Source organism: Mustela erminea, chromosome 8, assembly GCF_009829155.1.
Source record: "Mustela erminea isolate mMusErm1 chromosome 8, mMusErm1.Pri, whole genome shotgun sequence".
Classification (NCBI taxonomy): Eukaryota; Metazoa; Chordata; class Mammalia; order Carnivora; family Mustelidae; genus Mustela; species Mustela erminea.
Window position 1 is genome coordinate 3,975,697 of NC_045621.1, and position 25,796 is coordinate 4,001,492.

The window sequence follows — 25,796 nt, forward strand, 5'->3', positions numbered from 1 at the left end:
AACACAAGGCAGAAAATAGTAAGTTCCCAACATAGCTTTATGGACATTCTGAATAGCGAAGCTGGAGGAGTCTGGGGCAGGGGACAGTTCTGAGTGGGCCTGTAAGATTGAAATGTGCCAAAATTGAGTAGAAAGCAGGATTTGCTGGCGTGGGGAAGCCGAGGAGAGAGAGAGCAGAGTGGACCTGCTCCTGTCCGAGTTAGTGGCTGGACGAGAGGGTCTGTGAAGGGAGCTGTGGGCCAAAGGCCTGGAGAGACGGTTCGGGGCCTCACCTGGAGGCTTGGAATATCATCAGGCTCATGGTCTTAGACTTTATTTTCTAGGTAGTGGGAGGCATTGGTCTTCTCTGAGTGGACTCATGATGAGCTAATGAGGAGAATTCCGCTCCAAGGTCATCTGAATTGTCAGCGCTGTCCTTTCGTTTATCCCGGGTCAGCTTCCTTTCCCACTTTGCACAGGTTTACTACTGTCCGCAGACCCCCGGCCCATCCCTTACTCTCAACTGAGGGCAAGTTGGTTACTTCCTGGAGGTCATTGTCATCACCTCACCCCTCCTCCTCATCTGCATCCTCAGCTTTGGGGCCTCACCTGTCCCAGAATCCGTAGAGACACCCTCCTGTCCCGCATCTTTCGCTGATCCCTCCGCCTGCGCTCTGGATCTGGTTACTTCCTGTGTCAGGAAGCACCTTCCATCAAAATCACCCCCTCTCCTGTGGTCAACCTCTGACTCTCCTGTGACGTTACTCTTTCACCTTCCTTTGTGGCTGCTGCACTGCTGCTGTCCCTGCCAGCGTGGAGAGCACAGCTAGCTACTCGCTTGCCTGGGCCACATTCCTGGACTTTCTAATCACTGCCCTCCTTTCTTTACGGCCTACATGCACCCGGGATCCGTCATGGTGACTCTCGGAGCTCTCAGCTCACTTACTCTTCCCGATTTTGCGCACTCCTGCTCAAAGCCATCAGCATTTCTCCCATGACTCCTGCCGCCTCCTGTCGACTCTGTCTGGTTTTGCTCCTTTCCAGTCCACCCCACATTACCTACGGTGATCTTGTAAATACGCAGGTCTGGTCATGGCTTCTTATTAAGAAATCTTTAATGACAGGACTTTGCTGTCAAGAAAGTGTCTCAGTGCCATGAGGTGTGGCAGCCTCCCTCACCAGCCTCACAGATGCCTGTTCGTAGGGCCACTCCTCCCTGCTCTCCCGCCTCCTTGCTCCCTGTCTTAACCCTGATACTTCACGTTTGATCTAGGGCCGACCTCAGCTTTTGTCTCCTGTTCTTGGTGCGTAGCATCCTGCCCCACTGTAGAATATGTTTCCGTGCACAGTAATGTCCTGTTTATCTGGATCCATTCCCCTCGGGCTGGAACTTCCTTGAGGGCAGGAATGATGCCTTGCTTTCCCTTGTGCCTACATTAGTATCTAAGAAATGCTCGATAGACATTTGCTTAATAAATGAGAGAAGACTTTTAAAAGGGCCAGGTGACCCTTGACAAGAAAGGAAAGGCAAGAGAGCACGTATAAGCTAATGAAAAGTCACAGACTGCACTGTTGATTGAGAGCCCTCTGATCACGTTTCTGACCCTCTACTATTATTTTGAAAATAGAAGGCATTAAAGTAGTCATTCTTTGGGAGACTTATTTACAAGTCATCTATGTGACTCTTACTGAAGTAGAACATGAAACAAAAGCAAAGACCACTTATTAGACCAACACACCATTTTCAAACAAAAACCAGCTGTCCGGGTTATTCAGTTAATGCCTGTTACTCTTTAACTAGACAGTTAGAGGCCAATTCTTTAAAAGTCACTGTATGAAACTCCATGTGTGTTTCTGTGTGTAACGATATTATCTATAAAGTGTAATAGGAACCTGGGATATGTCTATTGCTGTATAATCTAGATCAAAAGCCACAGAGAGTAATAATGATCAGTCTTTAATTCCAGATCATTTACAACATATAATCATGCATTTGATTTGAGTGGACACAAAAATAGGACTTTACGTGTTCCATTTTGTCCACTGTCCAGTATACTTGGAGTTTCTAGCCATGGCTTAAAACACATTTTGCTTATAAAAATGAAATTATTTATATTCCCAACTAGTGCATAAACAAGGAATACTTAACTTTTCCCAGTTTTAATTCTTGAATACACACACACTCTTTAGACACTTGAAACAGGTAACTGAAATGAAAAAGTCACATGCTGGCTAAGAAGATCTGTTCCTGAATTAGCAACATGATATGTTAGCTAATGTGGTACTTAGTATGAATTATTTATGGAGGCATATTGTTTTGCCTCATGGTTACATAAATTATGTGTTAATTACATTTAAACAAATGTATGAAGGGCTTAACATGCTATTCTCTAAGAAGATATACTGACTATTTTGAGGTGAACTTGAAAACTCACGAAATCTTTCTTTGGCAGGGCAAATATATGGATATTGAATTTGATTTTAAAGGCGATCCACTGGGAGGAGTGATAAGTAACTGTGAGTATTTTCCTTGAATCCTTTTCAAGAAGTTCAAAACATATATTAGAATATTTTAGATACCTGAGTCTTTAAGAGATAAGCATAACACTACAATTTCTTTTTCTTAGATAATGTGTTTCAGACTATGTTAGACTATGATTACAGATTGTTTTATAATTCCTAAATCTTTTTTTTTTTTTTTTTTTTTTTGAGGGAGAGAGAGTGAGCACGTGCATGAGTGGGTGGTGGAGGGAAAGAAAACATAAAACAGACTCCCTGCTGAGCGCAGAACCCTACGCAGGGCTTGATCTCATGACCTTGGGATCATGACCTGAGCTGAAATCAGGAGCTGGAGGCTTAACCAACTGAGCCACCCAAGTGCCCCTCCTAGATGTGACTAGATTTTATGGTGACTAACATAACACAATAAAATGAATAAATAAATATCACTTAAGTCTTTACCATTGCAAATCTTTAAAGATTTGCTAAATGAATAAGAATTAGTCCAACTGTATTTTATATTTTGTAGGTTTTTAAGTCAATTCATTAATAAAGGATCCTCCAGAGGTTATTTTCTTTAACAAAATTATTTTATGATTAAAAATGAAATATAAATAGTTTATTTTAATTTAATAACTTTTTAGTAACTTTTTGGGTAACATATACTCAATAAAATGAGTAGACCTGTATTTCACAATTTATTTTGGGAAGTTTTGTTTGTCTTGGTGTATTTACATCATTGAAATGTGATAAACCTGGTAGGTAGAAAGACAGATTTCTTAGTCTCCTTTAGTCGTGATTGGTGGTTATGGAAATGAAATGTTCTTGTCAAAGCTGAAAGAATGAACAGTGTCGGGTGAGCTGAGGTCCAGTTTTCTAAAGTGGGCGTGATGGTATTTGTAAAAATGGCCGTCACCAGCACTTTGGACCTGCACTATGCGTAGCCCGCCCTGTTTCTGCTCATGTTGATTTTGTGGTTGATTGTTTAGAAGATCGAATATGACATCTTAGGGTTCGTGCATTTCCTCCTGGAACCACAGCCTAGTCATCCTCTTGAATTCTCCTGCGATTCTTGAAGCCACACCATGGAATCTCCAATCACCTCTGGCCTCCTTACCACTCAGTGGTACTGTTGGGATTGAAAAAAAATCTTAAGTTTGCACTAGAAAGAAAATAATAGATTGGCTCAGGTATCTAAAGCAGTGCTTATTAGATTTGGTAAAGCAGTGGCATTCCTTCTTCAAATGAAATTTCATGCTGAACCCCAAAGAGGAAATAGAGAAAACAAGATCTGACGTAGTTGAAGATGAGTAGCCAGAAGCCCTCTGCCCCCAGGGGCCCCCTGAGATCTTTGCTGATGAACTCTAGAAATAGAGGACTGCCATTTGAAAATCAGTGTTTTAAGTGATTTGGAGCAAGTATGCAGCTGACTTTTTTTTAAGTTTTTAAAACAATTCATAGAGAAACCTAGGGCTAGAGTGTCCTCATCTCTGAAACAGTGGGATTGAACTGGATGAATTCTGTGGTTCTTCCTGTTTCCACTCTTCTGTAATTCTTAAATAGTTTTTCCATTTTCGTTTCTGCATTGTGTGTCATGCTTTGGGATTAGCCATATTTGTAAAAATATATAATTATTCGAGAAATTTGAAGAGAAAGCTTTATTATGAAATGAAATTGCCTGGGGTGGTTCTGCTTAGGTTATGTGTCAAATATGGAAGGAAAAGCTCTCCTGCACACCGTGTTTGACATAACTCAGAGCACCAAGGATCACCCCGCCAACCTTCCTGCATGGTTTTGGGGCAGCTAATGATCAAGTGTGAGGAAAGAGGTGGGCCTCAGTTTTAAGACGCCATTTTGACGAAGGATTAGCTTTTATTCTGAAAGATACTCATAAGTCGTTAGCACTTACTTTTTGCAAGAGGGATTAGCTCTCCTTATTACTTTAATACACTGTTTTAAAATGAGGTAATGCATCTAAACATTGTGGAATGATTGAATCAAAACTGCTTTTGAGGACTCTAGGAAAATATGTAAGGATTACTTTAAGTATTAGAAAATAACTTGGGTCTTACATTTTAAAGTTTAAGTTCCAAGTACAAATGCCTTCCTGCCCCTTAACTAATTCTTGCAGTATCCATGGAGAATAAATATTAAACACTCTGTTCTTTTCCAGTTAAGATTAATATATCATCATGAATGGATTTCATATGGTGTTCGTTACCATTTGTTCCCACAATGAAATTATATGGAAATTTGTGGTAGTGGGAACACCCTGTATTTTAGAGTACCCTTTGCTTTGGGAATGAAAGGAATACGTTCACAGTGAGAGCAGGAAATTTCACCCCGTGTAGATACAGGACTGACTCATGGGTGGTCAGTGGGAGTTGCAGGCTGCTGGCTTCAAGGGTGTAGAGCAATGGGCAGACCCGTTCTTGTTCTCCACACTGCCAAAAGTCAGCCTCTTGGAGTCTAGAAAAGAAGAAAGGATTTGCCGTGTTGTGGGAAGCGTATTTTGCCTCAGTTTCTAGCAGCCGTGTAGTAACAGCATTGATCATTGTCAGTTGTACTGATCACCTGGAAGAAGACACATGATCAGTCAAGCCAGCTGGGTTCCCAGTAAGTAGAAGAGAAAGCCCAGGAACTTTTCTCTCTCTTTCTAAAAGAGGTATGCTGGAAAAGAGTCTGGACTTCACCTGCTAGCCGTATATCCCTGAGGTTGGTCTCCTTTGGCCAGGGGCGTAGCGGAAATAGAAAATGGCATGCACACGTCAGTAGAGAAGATAAAATGGGGAACACATCTAGCAGGTATTGGGTTCTGTGAGATAATACTGCTGCTACTTTGTTAATGCTTAGAAGTCTCATAAGATATGTGCGTTTGTATTTGAGGATTTGGGGCCTCACGCTATGAGCTGGACACTTTGGACACCTGTTGCCTTGATTTATAGTCGCAGGCACTTTCTGATGGCTGTGGCACTTGACGGTAGTTTTCACTGTGGAGAAAACGTGGTACAAGTCTGTAGGGATCTTATGTCCTAAAAAGAGAACAGCACGGAGGCAGAAATGCTGTGAAAAAGCCTTCTGATTTCAGGTGTGCATATATACCTGTCCTTACGGTTTAGGCAGGAGGTACGGCTTTCCTGTTCATGGTGGTGTATCCAGAGCCTAGTGGGACACCCGATACACAGTAAGTGCTCAGTAAATGCTGATGGGGCTGGAATTGGTGGTGTGTAGGCAAGCCCTCCCTTTCCCTGCTCCATTATTTGGGGCATACCTAAATGCGTAGTAGAAGACTTGCATGAGTAACTCTTCCACAGGGTTTTAAATGTCTAAACAAGACAGCAAAGGACTCGTTTTGCTGGTCTTCAAAATGGGGTAATAATAGGACTGATCTTACAGGGTTATGAAAAGGTATAAATTATTTGTTTACATCTGAAGTGCTTGTAACGGTGCCAGGTACGTAGTAAACAATGAATAAATGTTGGCTTCTTTTTCATTATTATATACTTACGTGTTTATGGTCTCCAGCGCCTTGCCAAATATATGTTCTATAGGGACAGAGATTTAGTTTGTGTGGGTCTTTGTTGAATGACAGCAACAAAAATAGTGTCTGACCCCTGCAATATGTTTCTTGAACTATTAGTACCTACACAAGTACACAATGAATAATAAGTGACATAACTGCGACATAGAAAACTTTATTGAGAAATAAAACTTTTGTCTTATTGGATAATTTTATCTGAACATTTAAAACAATTTTCATTGAAGTGTAGTTTATGTGCAGCATGATGTGAGTTTCAGGTGCACAGCATCATGGTTTTGTATTCGTATATATTGCAGAACGATCACCGTAATAAGTCTGGTTACCATCCATCACCATTCATAGTTGGAGGAACTTTTTTTTCTTGCAACGAGAACTTTTAAGGTCTACTCTCTTAGCAACTTTCGAATATGCAGCAGAGTATTACTAATTATAGTTGATATGCTGCACAGTACATCCCCATGACTGATTTATTTTATATGTCTGAGTATTCTATGCTAATCATTTTGAAATGCTTTCTCTAAATCCCAGAAAGACAGCAGAATTACTGGTATTCAGACTTCATCTGTCACTGTCTTCTCTTTTCAGCTTGAAAGAAATAATATCTTGTGAATAATGAAGGAAAGCAAGTGATGAAGTTAGTGTATGATCCCCCTATTATTATGGCCCATTAAACCACCCCAAACTTAAGAGGATCAAACAATGGCTCTCTTAAATCCTGTTGGATACTGTGGGTCAAGAATTCCAGTGGGGCACAGTAGGGTTGGCTTATCTCCATGATATATGGGGCTTTAGCAGAGAAGACATATGGCTGGGGGTGACTTGCGTGTATGAATGCTGGAGTCTTCTGGAAGCTTTATCCTATGTCACATACCAGGTTCCTGGGCTAGGATGATTCAAAGCATGTGCTGAGTTCAGACTGTTGACTAGAGCAACCTGTATGTGGTTCCATGTGGTTTGGGTTTCTCACAGATGGCTAGGTTCTGAGAGAGAATGTTCCAAGAGGAAACAGCCTGACAGAGAACCAAGAGGAAGCCTGCAGTAGCCTGGGAGATCAGACAGTGTCACTTCTGCTATGTTCTGTTAAGTCAAAATTGGCACAAGCTTGCCCAGAGTCACGGTGGGGCACAAAGATTCCACCACTCAGTGGGAAGAGTATCAAATAATTTGTGACCGTTTCATTTTAAACAGCCACAATCTGAAGGATTGTCTTCAGAAATGGTCACAATAATGGTCCCCTTGTGTCTACACCCTTGGGTAGCCCTCTCTCTCAGTGTCTCAAGAGTTCAGCCGTGGGACTTATTTTGGTCCATAGAACAATTATTAGACAAGGCACAGCAGGAGACTTAAAAGTTGGTTACATGTTGGAGCTTGTTATCTCGTGCTCCCCTTGGGAACACCGTCCTTAACACCATGTGAACGAACCTGGGCTAGGCCGCTGGATGGTGAGAGACCACATGAAGGGAACCCCCAGACTTAGGAATGAGGGCACCTGAGATCAGCCAGCTGCCGGTCACGAGCTGATGAGCACGTCCAGGAGAGGTCAGCTGGGCTGGCTCACACCAGAACTACCAAGCTGAAGCTCAGACTCATGAACTAATCAACAGTGTCATTCTGAGCTGTCGAGTGTCGGGACAGTTTGTTATGCAGCAAGAACTAACTGACCCGTTGGTGTAATGGGTAATCTACTTTCCCCCACCCAGTGTGGCATCCTGAGAAGTAGACACAGGAATCAAGCTGGAGAGGAAGCAGCTTTATTACCATTAGTCAAGGCTGGAGAAAGTGGCATCTGGTTTCTCTCCCAAGCAGGTGTGAGTCCTCTGGGAGGAGTCCTCAGGGAGTCCTCTGGCAGCCTGACAGTTAGGCCGGCATTGACAGAATCAGGCAGCCTCTGGCCTCTCTGCGTGTGCACGGCCCCGGTTATCTTAGACCACACTGGCGAGCAGAGCTGAATGCGAGTGCAGTGTGGGGACCTAGAGGGCCGAACGGTATACACCTGATCATTTCCCTCTCTCGGCCTCCCGACTCAGAGACGTCCTTCCTCCTGCCCAGGTAAGAAGTGAGTAAGGGGCTGAGAGAGGCTCGGGAGTTCAACTGAGATCGTCCCACCAGGAATCAGGAGAGCAGGAGGAAGCAGCCGCCCCTCACAGGGCAGATGGGGGATGGAGCAGATCTCTCTGAATTCCTCGTCTGTATTTCTGTGGAATTTATGATACAGTTGGCGCACACTTTTATGTGCTATCTGTCTCATGACATGTTTATATATGACACAACCGTGCCATTTGTAGGATATGGAATATAATTTTGCTCTTTTAAATGGTTTGAGATTTATAGTTTTGTTTTTCCTTTTATGTCATATCTTTGATGTTATTGATGACAAGTTAGGGGCAAAACGGCCTGTAACGCTTTCTAAAGGGAACTCTGCACTGCTTTGTTTTCTGAGAATATGTAGAGATCGAGGTAACGGTGCAGACTACCCAAACATGAGTCCCTTCTCAAAAGCTAAGGAACACGCATCAATAAACAATGTCTGTTTTTAATCTGTCTTCTTCAGGATCGAAATTCACCAAAAATGAAGACATTGCATTGTCTAGTTTGTAACATAGGGCGGGGCTCTCTCAGTGCTTCTGTATTCAGAGCGCATTAATACTCAGAAGACAGAAATAATCCACCATTGGTTGGGAAGTATCCATAGCAAGAAAACAAATTTCAAAGCAATTCTGTTACTCTGTAGAGGGTGGCTTTGTAATCAAAATTGATGCTTTCCTTCGTCTCAATTTTACTTTCGTGGTTTTCCTATTACAAAAATATGTTTATTGTGAAAAAAGACTATATGTTTACCTCTAAACAAGATTATATACAAATACAGAAGACATCAGATGTTAAATATATCTAAGTTAATGGGATAGTATAGCTAATAATATGATACCATGTGCTGTATTTCATTAATTTTATTTCAGGATTGGGTGTGGAATTTTAGATTCAGATCTGTACATGTATGAGTAAATTTTTATAAATATTAAATTTGTGTTAGGAAGAACTCTGTTGTGAAAATACATATATATATGTATATACTCTATGTATATAAACAGATCCTAATGGATAACATTAGCTAATTAGGTAAGTAACAAGTCCAGTTTTCCCTGGGTTTTAAAGCCCTGGTTAATGTTTCATGTGCGGACACCAGACGCCTTTTCACAGCTTCTCATGGAGCAGGTCCAACTATCTTTAGCGCTGATTTTGTAACTTTAGGATACTGACTTTTGAGTAAAACTTGAAGCTGATTTCTCAAAAATTCCCATGTGGCAGTGGAGGTAAGGGAAAATTGTAACATCGCAGCTTGCTAGGTGGTTCACATGCCCCAAGGCCAGTGACCGGCGGGTAGATGGAGCTCCTCACCAGGCCCACACCCACGGCAACTGTTCACAGGGGCGCTGGTTCACCCTAACAAACATGCACAGTGAGAGCTTTGTAAGACCTTCGCCCCGTCTTTTTTTTTTTAAGGTGGTATTAATCATTCATTCATTCATTCATGAGAGAGACAGAGAGTACAAACAGGGGAGGGAGAGGGAGAAGCAGGTTCCCCGCAGAACAGGGAGCTGGATGTGGGGCTCGATCACGTTATGACCTGAGCCGAAGGCAGATAGATGTTTAATCAACTGAGCCACCCAGGCCCCCCCACCCCATCTTTCTGACTTTGAAATTTGTTCTTAGTGAAACTTCCTGATTGTAAACCTTGAGGGTTTTGTTGTCTATTTCCAGAAAAAGTCGAGGGTCGGCTTTGGCACTGATGCCCTCGTACGTGAGCAGACTTCAGCTCTTGTCCATTTTGCACTGAAACTGCCGTGGGCTGTGCTCACTAACCCACTAGTAACTTGAGATCGCGGGCCCATTGTTACTGCTAAATGCAGCAAGGAAGGGGCATAAATTGATTGGAAAGGCCAACATGCTGCTCAAACAACTTTTTCTGTTATAGTTATCTCTGAGCAGCAGGAGAGGAGCACAGGATCTCTGGGGCTTGGTCAGAGTCGTGCATCCTGGCGCTTCTGTTGTCATTCTGGTCTTCGGGCAAAACTGAGACCAAGCTGATTATTCCTTAAGCCTTGGCCTTGGGCTCACTCTTTTCTTTCTTTCCATGAGGGGAAACTATACATGAAATAAATTGGATCAAACTATCCAGTCTTTAATCTGTTATGTTCCACAGTAATGTTAAGTTTTTTTCTTCCCAACCTCTACTTTATCTTCTTACTATCCCTTTGCCAATTAAAAGACTTCCTTTTCCAGCAGGTGCATACATGGACATTTACTCCTTTCCCATCCAGTACTGTGAGATCGGCCTATGCTGTGCATGGGCACATGTCCCCGCCCTCAGCTCGCTGATAGTTAGTCAAAACTCAGAAAGCCCCTGAGGGATGGCCTGGTTCTGGTAACAGTCAGGTGGCAGTGGTGTGGTGGGGTAGGTGGGGAAGTTCTGATTCCAGAGTTTCTCTGTTCCCATCCGTTAGTTTTCTCCTTTCGAATGGCTTAATAGGTTTATCTTCTGCCTTAAAACTTAAGTTGGAATGAAATTTAATATGAACTTAAATTTATATTTTGAGAGGGGCTATGTGTCTGCATTGGTACACACAGAGACTTATCCTCTCTTCTGTACTAAATAGTCCGCATATCCTGCGCTCTTCTTTACTGGATCTTGTTAGCAGAGGCTCAGTCAGTGGTGGCAGAAGCATGGAAAACCAAAGAGAAGGCTGACCCCATGTTTGCTCTGACTAATTCAGGGGAATGTTCAGTGAATTAAAATGGTCAGGTGGCAAGTCTCTCTGTGTTCTGTACTTTGAGTAATTATTTGATACGGCTTCACACTCTTAGATTATGTTGCTGCATGCCCATTAAAAATGAATGAGGAATGGTTTTAAACATTAGTAAATTGTTTTGGGGCAAACCTTTTCCCTGATTACTCTGCAACCTGAAAGCTTGTAACATAAGAGAAATGTCATCAAGACATGGGAGGCTCTAGAGAAATAGACGAGGCTTTTTAGGTGCTAAAACCTTCAACTGCTTTGTAATAAAAGGTTTCACATTTTGTGATTGGGTTGCTTAAGTGAAGTCATACATTTTATGTAAAGTACAGCCTTTCCTAGTGTTTATGCGTTTTGCACTCTTATTGCTGGAAAACTGCAAACAGCATAAACGTGGTATCTTAGTCGCCTAAAGCTTTGAATTCTGGCTCTGTCACTTGGTAGCAATGTGTTGTGAGCCTCGTTTTCTCATCTGTAAAACAGGGATTTCAAATCCCACCTCAGGGCCGGTGTTTGGGGCCGAATATGATAATGAATGAAAAGCACCCAGCGCCTAGCAGAAGGTCAGTGAAAGCTCCCTTCCTGCCCTCTGCACCTTTCCTTTGGGACACACATCGTATTAGCTTCACATTTGAATGTGATCGTCCTCACTGATCATATCAGCGCGTGTGGTTCAAGAAGTACATTGGCCAGCATTCCTTTCCACGCTGTGCACACACAAGTATTTTATTTTCACCTGGCGGCTGTTGTCTGCTGAATCTTCCAGCACTGCCGTTTCAGACTCTCCACTCTCTGTGAGCATTTGTTCAGAAAGTGCCAAACCTGAGGCCGGCCAGCGTGTGGCTCTTGCACAGTGGGGCCCTGTCGTGCTTCGCGGGCATCATTGCGTGTCCCGCGGTTGGCTTGTTGGAATGTGACTGGATACGTGCCGTCGATCAGTTGTTCGTCCTCATGATTGAGGTGCCCCTGGGAAACAGAGGGCAGCGGGCTGCCTGTGCCTGCAAGGTGTGCAGCAGCACGCCTCGTGCTGTGGGAAGAGCCTGGGGGATGTGGGCTCTGACCCAGACGCGTGGTCATTCTGCCTCCCTCACCCCAATCTCCTGCTCTCTCTTGAGGACCTATAGGGGCATCCCACCTTGGAAAGGGCTGCTCCTGTTGGTTTGGGTGGTGGGGGAAGCAGAGCGCATGTGACCCTCGTAGGCCACGAAGAAGAAGGTCTTCATATTTGTAACGGGTGCTGGGTGCGTTTCCGGACCGTTTCCGGTGCACAAAGCGGGTGAGCAGTGCGTGACCCGACCAAAGGATCTGGGCGTGAGCAGGTGACGTGAACTGCCGCGTGTTTGTACTCTCCATGCAGTTGAGTTACTTCTAGACTTGAGGAATTTCCTCTAAAGATTAGCTTCCCAGTGAAGAATCTGCCCACGCTCTGTGGGTTTTTTCCTTCTAAAACTGTGTCCGTATTCCTAGAACCCCCAGGGGCCTTGGTCGTATTCTAATAAGTACAGTCATCCTGCGTTTTTGTCTCACCTTCTTATTCTGTCTTCTGCTTTGTTTGTCCGTGTGCACTTAGAACTGGAATGTGCAGTCCTTAAAGAGGGTGAATAGTACACAATCCCTTTTTTTCAAAATTTTGTCTCACTCTTACTTTTCAGTTTGTTTTCTTTCTTTTTGCTAAATGTGAATGCTTCGTTATTCTCCATGCGTGATTTGAGGGCCCTGGCTGTCATCCAAATGAAATGAGGGCTGGAGATGAAAATTAAGACTCGGGAGCATCCTGTTCCTATCATTTTTGAATTTACGTATTTTTGTTCTCATTTTTTAATTTTATGTTTCCCTGCAGCCCATCTCTTTGTTCTTAAAAATGACCTCGGGTATTGGGAGGCCCCTAGGACTTCTCGTTCATCAGATCCGCACTCTTGTACCTCTCCTCAGCCTCCTCTTTACACGTGAGTGTGGATTCCAGAAACACGCAAGGAGAAGTTCAGGGACCATTCCCAGAGAAACCGCACATCTTCTCTTCCCCGTTCCTTTGATAGTACTTAGAGTTCAACCTGATTAGAAATCAGATGTGACTGTTCTCTGGAATTAATATTGGGGTCACTGATTGGGAGTTTTACAACTGTATTTGGCTTTTGCCCACAGGATGCAGACCCTCTTTTATATCACGGGTCGGTGATAAGCAGGACTGCCGGAGAAATCTCTCTGCCCTTGTTCCTTGGCGTCTCTTGTATGCCGCAGTGCCTCTTTCCCGGCTGGTGGCTTCTTTCTCCCTCCTCCTCCCTTCCTTCAGTTTCACTTGGGGAAACATCAAATTATTGGTTGAAAAAGTATCTGGAACCAAGGAAAGTATTCTGCCAAATAACAACAGCAAATTTCATGAGATGAAAATCCCCTTCCATTGTCTCAGACAGCGACGTATCCAGAAGACGTGTTTCCCTTATTCCAGGAGTGAGGGTGTGTGCGCATGATGGGGTTTGCATTTGGATCGGGTGGCCCGACTTCAAATCCTACGTAAACTCGGACTGTTTTCTTCATCTGTTAAATAATATTTGATAAAACGGCTGCGAGGGTTCAATGAGATAATGGGGTATAAAGCACTTACTTGACACATAATAAGGTCCCAGAAACATGAACTCTGTAATTATTTGGTGGATTCACAACTGAATGGCTGAAGCCCATTGCTTTGCTTCGCAGTGCTGTGTTTTGAAGAACTTAAATGTCATCCAAGAGAACCTTCATACGCAAACTGTATTGTCTTTCCTCGGCTGGTGGAATGTATTGTTGAATGTACTTTGCGTATTCACTGTTGTTTGAAAAGAACCCGGTTTAATTTGGTGATTTTGGTTAGAGCTGGGCTTCCTCCTGAAGGAAGAAAGGAAGATGCAGCTTCTGTTACTATTTCACTAATACAAAACAGAAAGTGTGGGGGTGGAGAAGGAGAACCGTGCTGGATTTGAAAGCAGAATTAACAGTATGTGACGATTTGACTCTTTTCTCCTGCTTAGATCTTTTAGAGAAGTCCCGAGTTGTGAAGCAGCCGCGAGGTGAAAGGAACTTCCATGTGTTCTACCAGCTGCTCTCTGGCGCCTCTGAAGAGCTCCTCAGTACGTGCCTGTGTCTGCGCTTTAACCGCTCAGTGTCACAGCATTTCCCAAAGCGTTCTTCTTCATGCTCTTAAAATGTTCCCTGCCTGTGGTTGAGGGGAAGAACATGGTCTCTTGCTTTTATCCTCCTGCCCCCGCATTTGCGGGCCGTATATCCCCCACCTACCGGCTGCTTTCAGGTCTCAGATGGCTAACTCGAAGTGCTAAGAAAATGTTAGGGAGGTAACGGGGAGGGAATCCGAAATTTAAACAGTAAAATGGAAGCATGTAATTGTTCCACTCAGGAAGAGGAAATTAGCAGGGAGTAGTAGGTGAGAACAATTATTTTAAAAAAAAAAATTGCTCGGTGAAAATAAAATGTAGTGGGAACACTTTTGTAATTGATAAAAGAGTTAAAAATCTGACCTTTGGCTCTTTTAGGGAATTAATTTAAGTCTATCAGAGTAGTATCCAGTAAGCTTATTGCTAAGTGTTAAGCGTTTTGGACAAATAGTCCCAATGAGAACTATGGGAAGTAAATGACATTTGGGGAAGTATCATCCTCACTAACGAAGAACAAGCATCAGCTGAAATAGCACTGCTGCGTTTGCTGTGTACATGTTAGCAAAAGTCATGGCACAGGACAAAACTGGCCAAGTTGTTGGGTCCTGGGCTGCTTACAGCTTGTGGGTGTCACTTCAAAGTGAGGACTTGTTCCTGGGATGAGGTAGCAATCCAAAATAAGTCACGAAATGATCTGAGCCCACTGCCCAGGCGCACCATTTTTTGGATAGATCCTAATGAAGTAATTCAGAAGAATCCAGAGAACAGAGGGCTGTGACTGCCCTCCTGTCCAGTGACATGGGGACCCCTAGGTAGACATCATATGTTATAATAAAATAGTGCATTGAAGATGCTTAAATTATAAAAATACGGAAGGGGTCTTACTATATGAATAAATGTAAGAAAAGCAATTTAAAATATGCACAACAGTGGAAAAAGTAAACTTTAGAAAAATGCTATTAGTATTTGGGTATCAATTTTTGTTCTTTGACTGAGTACCCAATACAAAAGTCATTTTATCTGGAGGTTTTAAGGAACAGGATATTAAAGATGCTTCGATTTACTGAAGTAACTTATCAACTTATATGTGTGATTTAATAGATAAACTTACACTCGAGAGGGATTTCAGCAGATATAACTACCTGAGTTTGGACTCGGCCAAAGTTAATGGAGTGGATGATGCAGCAAATTTCAGAACCGTCAGGGTAAGCAAGACACAAGCCTTTCATTACTCTTTAAAATGGGGGCACTGCGTATTGTTCATTTGAAATTGGTAACAATTCTGAGTTTTCTCAGAGGGCTAACTCATGCACCCAAAGGTTTTAGAATTGTACAAGAATTTCTTGTATTCTTATTAAAATCATACAATATTGTGAAGGCCCACACTTTCCTAGAGCTTGTGTATTATCCTCTTTTAATGCTGTATTTAAATCAAATGTTTTCATAGCCATAGCTTAGTATTTAATGTCCAACTGTGAAAACTGTCCTAGGAAAGCATTAAGTCAATATTATTTTTGAGAAAGAAAGTCATGTTTGTATGTGCTTTTCCAAAAATCATATGTAAGCCAGAATGATTGACATTTTGTGTTCATTAGAAAATCAATTATCTTTTTTTAAAATATGTATTTATTTGACAGAGACAGAGAGATCACAAGTAGGTGGAGAGGCAGGCAGAGAGAAAGGGGGAAGCAGGCTCCCCGCTGAGCAAGAGAGTCCAATGTGGGGCTCCATCCCAGGACCCTGAGATCATGACCTGAGCTGAAGGCAGAGGCTTAACCCACTGAGCCACCCAGGCGCCCCGAAAATCAATTATCTTTTTTTTTTTTAAAGACTTTATTTATTTGTTTGACAGGCAGAGATCACAAGTAGCAGAGAGGCAGACAGAGAGAGAGGAGGAAGCAGGGTCCCTGCTGAGCAGAGAGCCTGATGTGGGGCTCGATCCCAGGACCCTGGGATCATGACCTGAGCCAAAGGCAGAGGCTTTAACCCACTGCGCCACCCAGGCGCCCCATCAATTATCTTAAACACTGTCCTAACTTCCATGTTTATGTGGCACTTGGAAAATTGCTCCTAGTAGGACATGCTGTAGTAACTGTACTGTACTTCCCAGTGGGACAGCGGTGGTGGTGAGGAGGCGGGGGAGGAGGTCAGATCAGCTGGAACAGGACTGGCATCAGTTCATCTTCAAGGCTGAGTGAAAATGACATGCGGTTCTTTCCTGCTCTATTATTGTATATGTTTGAAATTTTCCATGAGAAAAAGCTCACATGACTCCCATCTCTAGGTAGACTCGTCACAAACAAAACAAGAAAGCTGGGCTATTCTCAAAAAAAAAGTATTTCCTTGAGAGTGTAATTTGTTAAAACTCTGTAAACATCCTCGTATGGGAAGCCTGTTCATTTGGGGGCATGATTTAAGAGTTGGGTTCAAGTCCAGTTGTGTAATGCTTTGCCTGGCAAATCATCGGCACTCAGTAAAAGTTTATGACCAATGGAATGTTCCTTGTTACCTGTAATGCCTTGGGTCAGGCACTTCACCTTTGCAAACCAGTTTTTCTTGGGTGAAATAAACGAGGAGGGTTTTATGTAGGAGGTTATAAAAAAGCTTTATGTTTGGTTTCCTTTCTAGCATCAGAACCCAGTATAAATTCACTTTTTTTTTTTTTTTTTTTAAAGATTCCACCCATTTATTTGACCGACGGAGATCCCAAGTAGGCAGAGAGGCAGGCAGAGAGAGAGGAGGAAGCAGGCTTCCCGCTGAGCAGAGAGCCTGATGCGAGGCTGGATCCCAGGACCCTGAGATCATGAGCCGAGCTGAAGGCAGAGGCTTAGCCCACTGAGCCACCCAGGCACCTCAGAACCCAGTATAAAGAAGGACATACGTACATGCATACACATGTGAGTGTGCTTACACACACACACTCACACACTCGCACACTGAGCTGCTGCAGATGAAATGGAATAAAATCCAAGGCCCAGCTCTCAGCCTCCTCTTCCCTGTTTTCCTCTTTGCACCCCTGTACCCCCTTTCCAGAGCCTGCACATTACCCCAGGGATCCTTGAATCACATCGTGAAATCACTGAACAGGTTAGAGCTCCACACTGGTGCTACATCAGGTCCATTAATAGGTTTGCCTTTTGGAGAGCTTCGCCTCCGGCACTTGGTCTTTTCACTGTTGTTTTTTTCAGAAACGAATGTTATCAGATTCAGTAAAAACAATAATAATAATAATAAAAGAATGACAGAAAGAAAACTGCTGTTTTTCTCCCCGCCCCCCACCAGAATGCCATGCAGATTGTGGGTTTTATGGATCACGAGGCCGAGTCTGTCTTGGAGGTGGTGGCCGCGGTGTTGAAACTGGGGAACATCGAGTTCAAGCCCGAATCTCGAGTGAATGGTTTAGATGAAAGCAAAATCAAAGACAAAAATGGTAAGTCAATGGAGCTCAGCCTTGTTTAGCAAACTTGCTTTGAACTTCTGCCCAATTTTTAATCTCGAAAGTAAAACTTGTTTCTCATGGGTTCGAAAACACTTTCCAGTGAAAGTGAACAGCATTGTAATTAAAGCTGAGTGTCGGGCGCCTGGGTGGCTCAGTGGGTTAAGCCGCTGCCTTCGGCTCAGGTCATGATCTCAGGGTTCTGGGATCGAGTCCCGCATCAGGCTCTAGGCTCAGCAGGGAGCCTGCTTCCTCCTTTCTCTCTCTCTGTCTGCCTCTCTGCCTACTTGTGATCTCTGTCTGTCAAATAAATAAATAAAATCTTTTTTTTTTTTTTTTTTTTTTTAGATTTTTTCTTTATTTATCTGACAGAGATCACAAGTAGGCAGAGAGGTAGGCAGAGAGAAAGGAGGAAGCAGGCTCCCTGCAGCACAGAGAGCCCGATGTGGGGCTCGATCCCAGGACCCTGGGATCATGACCTGAGCCGAAGGCAGAGGCCCAACCCACTGAGCCACCCAGGTGCCCCAATAAATAAAATCTTAAAAAAAAAAAAAAAAAAGCTGAGTGTCAAGTCTTTCGAGTTATAGATGTTATACTGTTTGATTTGAATGTGATTTAGAAAGAACCCTGTAAGCCTTGCAGATGGTTTTGAGCAGCACACAGACAGTCACCTCTTATGTCTCCCCCCCACAGAGTTAAAGGAAATCTGTGAGCTGACTGGCATTGATCAGTCTGTTCTAGAACGAGCATTCAGTTTCCGAACGGTGGAGGCCAAGCAGGAGAAGGTTTCGACTACACTGAACGTGGCTCAGGTGAGTAAAGCATAACGCCCAGAAGTGAGTTTTTTAAAAGTCTGTCATTTTATTTAAATAAAGTCAAAGATTTGATTTTGCAGGCTGTTAGGTGAGCTGTCATACGGTTGAAGGCACTGTTCTGAGCACTGGGGCACGGTGGCAAACTGAGCCAATAAGGATCCCTGCCCTCATGGAGCTTAAAAGTTTGGCAGGAGAAAGACTCAGATGGGCCAGTCGACCTGGTCAGTGACTAAAGTTATAGCGCAGCCTCGCCACAGGCAAGGAGAAACCTAGAGCCCTGGAAGGGAGACCCACAGTGCTGGGGCAGGGCAGTCGGGTGTGAGTGAGCTGGGAAAGGATGCCACTGGCATGGCCTGCCTTGTGTTTCCAAGGGTCGTTCGGGCTGCAGTGTGGCGAGAGGGTATGGGGAGGAGGGGCCCAAGCAGGGTATCTTAGTTTGCGCCGCTGCAATGGGACACCATAGTCTGGGTGGCTTAAACGAAAAAGCCTGGCCTTAAGGCTTTAAGTGGCTTTAAGTGGCCTTAAGCCTGTTTATTCCTCATAGTTCTAGAGGCCAGACATCTGAGGTCAGGTGGCCAGCTTGGCAGCATCCTCCTTGAGGGCCACCGCCCTGGTTGATAGGCCGCCACATTCTTGCTGTATCGTGTTCACACGGCTGGGGCGGACGGAGGGAGAACGCGTGCGGGTATCCCCATCCCCTTGTAGGGAACACTGATCCCGCCACGGGCACTCTCCCTCATGACCTCATCTGATGTCCAAACCGGACAGTCTCCTAAAGGCCCCACGCCCAGATACCATCCCACTGGAGATGCGGGCTTGAGCATAGCAGTGGGGGAGGGGGGAGGGACCACACATACATTCCGTTCGTGGTACTGGAGAGCTCCGAGGAACGTGTGCTAACCCAGAAGTGATGGTGGCTTAACCAGGACGTCGCGGTGGAGTGAAGCAGCCTCGCCTGGGTATTGTTCGAAGGTGGAAGCCACAAGATGTGCCGCTGGCTTGACTGGCGGTGTGGGAGAAAGAGCAGAGTCAAGGAGGACTCCCAGCACTTCTCTCCCAAGCAACTAGGGAAATAGAATCGCCATCCGCTGATTTGAAGAGCGCCATGGGGGAAGCCGGTGTAGCTGAATGGCCAACTTGGTGTTGCTGCCTGCCTTCTTGTCTACTGTCCATCTGAAGCCAGGGAAGTCTAAGACCCCAGTCTGAGTGGCTTATTTCTTCGGTCCTTTGGTTCAGGTTAGGTGCACAGAGGGACGGACGGATGGAGGCATGTGTGGATGTTATTGCCCAGGCAACTTCTGGAACCCTTTGTTCTGCGGCTTAGACATGTTCCCACTGGCTAGTGCTGGTCTGGACTGGAATTAAAGACTAGTTTGGGACTGTTCCCACAGAGCTCTACTTTATTCTCATCCCATGGTCCACCTGTGTTCTCCTCCTCGTTGTAAGTGGCCTTAAGCATCCGTAAGAGAGTAGGTGGCTTTACTCTCTGTCTTGGCTGCTCTGCACGGGTCTCTGCTGCTGACCCAAGGATGCCTGTGTCTGTAGCTCTCTTTCAGTGTTGATTTCTTATTTTAGGTGAACTGTTCTGACTATGAAAAATACTGTATCTTCGTGTATATGTAAATTTTCTAGCTATAACTCTTGTGCCACCTTCTTTGTAAGTTACTACTTCTGCTGTCCTGTCTGTCCAGAGCAGCCTTACTAATGCAGTCAGATGGTGAGCGACTAACTTCATCAAGAAAAATTGGTTGAGGGGCGCCTGGGTGGCTCAGTGGGTTAAGCCGCTGCCTTCGGCTCAGGTCATGATCTCAGAGTCCTGGGATCGAGCCCCGCATCGGGCTCTCTGTTCAGCAGGGAGCCTGCTTCCTCCTCTCTCTCTGCCTGCCTCTGCCTGCTTGTGATCTCCGTCTGTCAAATAAATAAATAAAATCTTTAAAAAAAAAAAAAAAAGAAAAAAAGAAAAATTGGTTGAATGTCCTCAGCACAGGCCCCTCTGTAGACCATTAGCAGGAGCATGAGGGACGAAAGGAGACTTCACAGAGAAGATGGTTTCTGAGCCAGACTTGAAGGATTTAGATGTATCAAGAATGGGCAAAACTGCATTTCAAGAAAAAAACAGTGAGAAAAGGAGGCCACATCCAGGGGAGGGTCGGTCAGGCTCAGCTGTAGTCAGACTTGTGAAATGGGTTCAGAGCAACATGGCTGGAAAGGTTGAGTGTGGAGGCGGTTCTCAAACTTGGGTGTCCATCAGCACCTCCTGGAGGGTCCTACAGCCATGCCTCGGAAGCTCTGGGTTCAGCAGGTCTGCGGTAGGACTGAAGAATGTCTCACAGTTCCCGTGCTGCTGCTGCTGCTGCTGGTACGGGGACCACATTTTGAGGGTGTATTGAGGGTCACACTGAGTTTGGACGTTTTCAGTAGCCAGAGCGGGGATTGTTGAGTATAGGCTGTTGCAGAGAGAAGATGCCTGCTGTGTGTAAGAGAGCCCTTTCAGAATATCCACACAGATGCGGAATCTGTACACATATATGTTGTGTTTTTACTGTATGTTTTACTCTTGCCTTTTAATCATCCTGTGCCCAGACTTACCAGCTGGAGTCATCTTGCTTCCCTGGGTTAAATTTTGCCACATTCTTAACCTTTGGCATAAAAGAATTTGGCTTAAGATCCTTGATTTTTCAGCTCCTCATTCAAGTTCTTTTTTTCTTAATTTTTTAATGTATTAGGGTTCTACCAATCTTGCAGCCTAAAAGGTTTCAATTCTGGCAAGAAGTAATTCGTTTTATTAACATTTCCTCATAGCTTTGATTTGTGGGCCCCGTTATCATGTTTATTGCCTCATTCCTCATTCTCCCCAAGGCATTTTGATCTTTCCTCAGATACAGCAAATAATATGAAATGATAGAAACTGAAGATGGGCTGTCATGCAGCTTCTCCCTCACCCTCCCTCCCTGGCTTCCATGGCCCTCGGCCCTCGGTGATCTGACCCTGCACAGTTGATCTCAGTTCATTCCTTGCTGAGTTCTCTAAATGCCATTCTTATTTTTACCCGTGCCTTTGCTCCTACTTCTCCCTACCCACATCCCATGGCTAATTCTTCCCTGCCTGTCTGAATGGTCCATCCAGTTCCACCTCATCCAGGAAGCCTTCCTAGATCTCATTGGCCCCCTTTTTTCCCTTCTCTGAATTCTTTTTCTCCGGCTCTTGGACACTTGCTCTCTGATTGTTTCTCTCATCTTGGTTTGACCTCCACCGCCCCGCCCTGAACCCCTAGAGGCTTGGCCACATGGCCATATATCTGTGTTATCTCCTGGGCCGCAGACTAAGAGCAGGCATCTCCAAAGCCCATTCCACTGGGCATCTTTCTTAGTGAGCTTCACGCAGCTGCAGAAACGCGTGGTCTCATACTGTGCTTAGAATTTGAGATGGTGAATCGTTGCACTTGGTGTCTTCCTTAGTCCTACCTACCTCGGTAGTGATCCTTACATGAAAATAAACATTTCTTCCCCTACCTTGGAGGATATTATTGTGGAAATGAGGGGGCATGAGTCAGACTTAGGACGTCAGTCTGGGCAGATGGGCAGTACAGGGGGCCAGGGAGAGCTCATAGGCATATTGTACTTGAGGAAGGGGTAGTTTTGTTGTTGTGGTTCTGTTTCATTTTGCTTGCTTTTTAAAATTTGAATTTGAGCACCTTTAAGGTGAAATGCATCTTTCAACGCCTGCACATCCTACTGCTCCCCACTCATTGCTATCAGGCAATCCCTGGAAACATTTGAGTTTGAGACTTCAGGAATAAATGATTTGTTTGAAGGAAGCAAAGAAGATTAATATACTGGCGGTGAATACACTTGGAAAAATACAGAGAAGTATGCCAGAACAAGTTGTCACTGTTAGTTCAATTGCATGTTGAACTGGGAGGTTGTTGGAAGCAGATAGCATACCACTAAAAAACCGGATGCCATTATAATGGCATTGTGTTTGCGAATAGATGATATTTGGAGATGATGTGGTGTTTTGAGGTAACTGGAATTAACAAGAAAGCAGAAAGGATGAAAGAAAGTTTTATAGGCTCATGAGTGGGGAAGGAAGAGGAGGCTTCAGAAATTATAATAAAAATACGTGTTTAGACTTACTGTGTGCCAGGCACTGTTCTATGCACTTGCATGGCCTGTTTTAAGAAAGTAAACCCTAGAAGGAAGGAGCGTAGATAAAAAGTATTTGTCTAAAGCTAGGCTCCTTTCTCTATTTCAGCATTTCCATGCATTTTCTGCACTGGGATCATCACCCTCCAAGATAATGCAGGCCATTTGAGTTCTGTGTGCCAACTTCTGGGTGGATTTTCTAGCTCTCGTTGGAGTGGCTGCCTGAGTTGTAGAGAGAAAGATTTGGGATAGCATGGAAGTGTCAGATGAAAGAAAAAGGTGCTCCAAAGTTGCTGTACATTGCCAGCGTGGTGACTGTGTGATTAAAGTTGTTACTTCTTTAGAAAGAAACATGGAAAAAGAACTTCCTATAACCTAATTCTTTATAAAATACAAGTGTAATGGTTTACTTTCATAGTAATGCCCACATTTCTCCTCCTAAGCAGTTAAATGCACACACACGGCCCGAGCATCAGTAACAGCAGCTCTGCTCCCCCGAGGCTGCTGGCACTCGTGTGCAGTCCTCCCCGGGAGCACTGCATCACACAGCTCTCGTTGGCCCATGATTGCCGCACCCACGTGGCACCGGATACGTTTAGGGGCTCTTGGGTTCGCCCCGGCGGGCCTCCCTTCTCCAGTGTGTGCACCCTAGGCCCGGCTCAGCGAGACTCGGTCATCGGCCTCTTCTTTGTCAAGTACCTCTGAACAGCTTCAAATAAATAAATAAGCAAATAAAAACCTTTGAATTTTATTTTATCCAGCATATTGTCCAACAGCACATTGGGACATTAGTTGTTACGGAATACTGTTTCTTCGATGTTCAGAAGGTTCGGTGAAGGAAAACATTTAGAGATCACCTTGGTCAGAATCATTTTTACGTTTTTTCTTTGAGTTCCTTTCCCATGTTTATGGGTTAAAAAGGTAGAGTCTTCATATAAAATGCACAGTTTCTTATTTTCATAAAACATAAGCATTTTCCATTTTATTACCTAATTTTCGTAATGATCATTCTGTGGTGACTGTGTGACTCCCCTTTCAGTGGCGCTCGTTTATTTATTTTACTGTCCCTTTTGTGGGACTTCTAAATTGCCTCTGATTTTCCTCTCTTCTGTAATACTGAGTTGGATATCTTTCTGGAGAAAGTGTTTGCAGTATTTTGAATTAGTTTCCTGGGATGCAGAAAAACATAATAATTGGGTATAAATGATTTGCCCAATTCTCTTAATGATTTGACTGTTCAGAGTATAATGAAGACTGGCTCTGAAAACCCATTTCAGATAAAAGAGCTTTGAATATTTAAAAAATACCTTTATTATCTTATTGAAATTGAGCATTGTGACAGTTGTGGTTGCTGAGTTTTTCTTTTTCTTTCTTCTTCTTTTTTTTTAATAGGCATATTACGCTCGTGATGCTCTGGCTAAAAACCTTTACAGCAGATTGTTTTCCTGGTTGGTAAATCGAATCAATGAAAGCATTAAGGTACTGAGTTTCAATCACTGGATAAATCAGCTGTCGTAAATGGTATTTAGAGTGTAAGCAGTAAGTTAAAGATACTTTAATTTTATAGTCAGATAATTGATTACAACTTACAAAGGTTGTTCCTTAAGAAGAATTTACCTTGCATAGAATTGTAATTTGTCAGGATTCTGTTTACTTTGTTTTGCCATTTTGTCCTAAAAAGTCTCACCCGCCAGTGGTCTAATGATCTTGCCGAGTTATTCTGAGAATATGCCAGGTTTTGGTTGTCGTTCATCTAACTAGCTATGTGTACGTGGCTGAAAGCCCACTAGACCTCTCTAGCTGCTGATGCGTTCTTCAAGAGAGGGAGGGGATTGGAGTACTGGGATTTTGAAAGGCCCTGCCCATAGCATAACCCTGAGTGATCTTTTATTATATTAAAACATTACTAATACCATCTTTAAATTAAGTCACCCATTTAAATTTCTGTAAGATTTCATACCAGTGTTCTCCTACATTAAAAAAAAAAAAAAACTACACTAAATTATAGTTACTCTCCTAGTTGTGAAATGTAATTAACTTACAGTATTCCTTAGTATGCTTTTAGTGTTCTGTTTGAGGCCTAAATTAACCCATCAATTTTAAACTTTTTTTTAAGGCACAGACCAAAGTGAGAAAGAAGGTCATGGGTGTTTTGGACATTTATGGCTTTGAAATTTTTGAGGTAAGCTTTTTTTCTAGCTTTTGTATTATCTTTTTTAATGCAGAACAGTTGGAAGTTAAATTGTCTATTCTACAGACAGCATTTAATATAATTATCTACAAAGAAAGCTTTTTGCAGGTGTAACAAAGTGTGTGTGTGTGTGTGTGTGTGTGTGTGTGTGTGTTGAATGCTGAGAGCCAGCATTTTGGAGAGAGTGCTGTCAGAGAAAGAACTTCTGGTATCAGTATTTGACTTTTGTAATTGCAAATCCAGAATTCTTACTGCGAAATTGCCAACAAGGCATGTGGACATTGTGCTTGTAGTCATTCGTTCATTTGTAAGAAAGGGAAACAAGATGGTTCCCTGAGATAGCGTGGAGCTGAAGAGTTGGAAGCTGGCTGCGGCCTGGCCGGAGCTGGTCACTCCATCTCGGCTGGACTCAGACAGAGAGGGGCTGGACTGGGTGATTTGTTGGGTCTCATCCAGCTGCGATCTTTCAACATGAGTCTGTTGTAAAGGTTGAAAGAATTTCTGTGGAAGTTCATAATGAATTTTTTTAAAAGACTCCATGCCTATTACAGATTAAGTATTGAAACGTTATATACTTATATTGGAATTTCCTATTTATCCTCTTGCTAACTTTGACGTTCAGAAGCCATTTTAAGGACTTTTTATTTTTGCCGCCTCCCCCATTTTAAGGACCTTTTAAAGCACTTACTCTTGCTTTTGGAGTAGTATTTTAGTCTGGTTTGGTAAAATAAGAAATAGATCAAGCTCCTCCTTTCTTTATTCTCCCTATAAGTAATGATTTGTGAATTCCTTTAAATAAGCAGTCCGTGCCCAGAATGACCACCCAAAGCCTTCATATGTTTCGAATTATTAGGTTCACAGAATAGGGAGAAAAAAAATCAGCCATTTCCTGTGCTAAGCTCGGCCTTTCTAGCAAATGTCTTTTTCTTACAACATTTATTTCTGTGATCGTACCTTCTCCCTGCTTGACCACAGACCGTAGTGAGTACAGTGCTACCTGTGTGTAAGCATTGTGGTTAAGTGGTGCGTATGTCATCTGATTTAATTTTCACCAAAATGTCATGAAATCTTTGCAGTTATTCCTGTTTTATAGGTGGGGAGGTGAGGCTCTGAAGGTCAACTAGCTATCCCAAAGTTACATAGCCACCAAAGGGCAAACTCAGGACCTCCCACAGGGCACTTTTCTCCCCAGACTCACAGGGCCCCCAGTACCTGGAAATAGGGAGAAACCCCAAATGTGGTAAGTTCCTG

General features: G+C 43.6%; 1 protein-coding gene across 3 annotated transcripts in view; it reads left to right on the top strand.

Moving 5' to 3' along the window:
• Window positions 1–25,796, top strand: part of MYO1B (myosin IB) — a 177,825-nt gene that overhangs the window by 107,875 nt on the left and 44,154 nt on the right. For all 3 annotated transcript variants that reach the window (XM_032354231.1, XM_032354232.1, XM_032354233.1), the window contains 7 exons: window positions 2,433–2,496; window positions 13,818–13,916; window positions 15,060–15,163; window positions 17,241–17,388; window positions 18,088–18,206; window positions 23,747–23,833; window positions 24,471–24,536. In XM_032354231.1, the coding sequence (XP_032210122.1) occupies window positions 2,433–2,496; window positions 13,818–13,916; window positions 15,060–15,163; window positions 17,241–17,388; window positions 18,088–18,206; window positions 23,747–23,833; window positions 24,471–24,536 (687 nt within the window). The remainder of the gene's footprint in view (window positions 1–2,432; window positions 2,497–13,817; window positions 13,917–15,059; window positions 15,164–17,240; window positions 17,389–18,087; window positions 18,207–23,746; window positions 23,834–24,470; window positions 24,537–25,796) is intronic.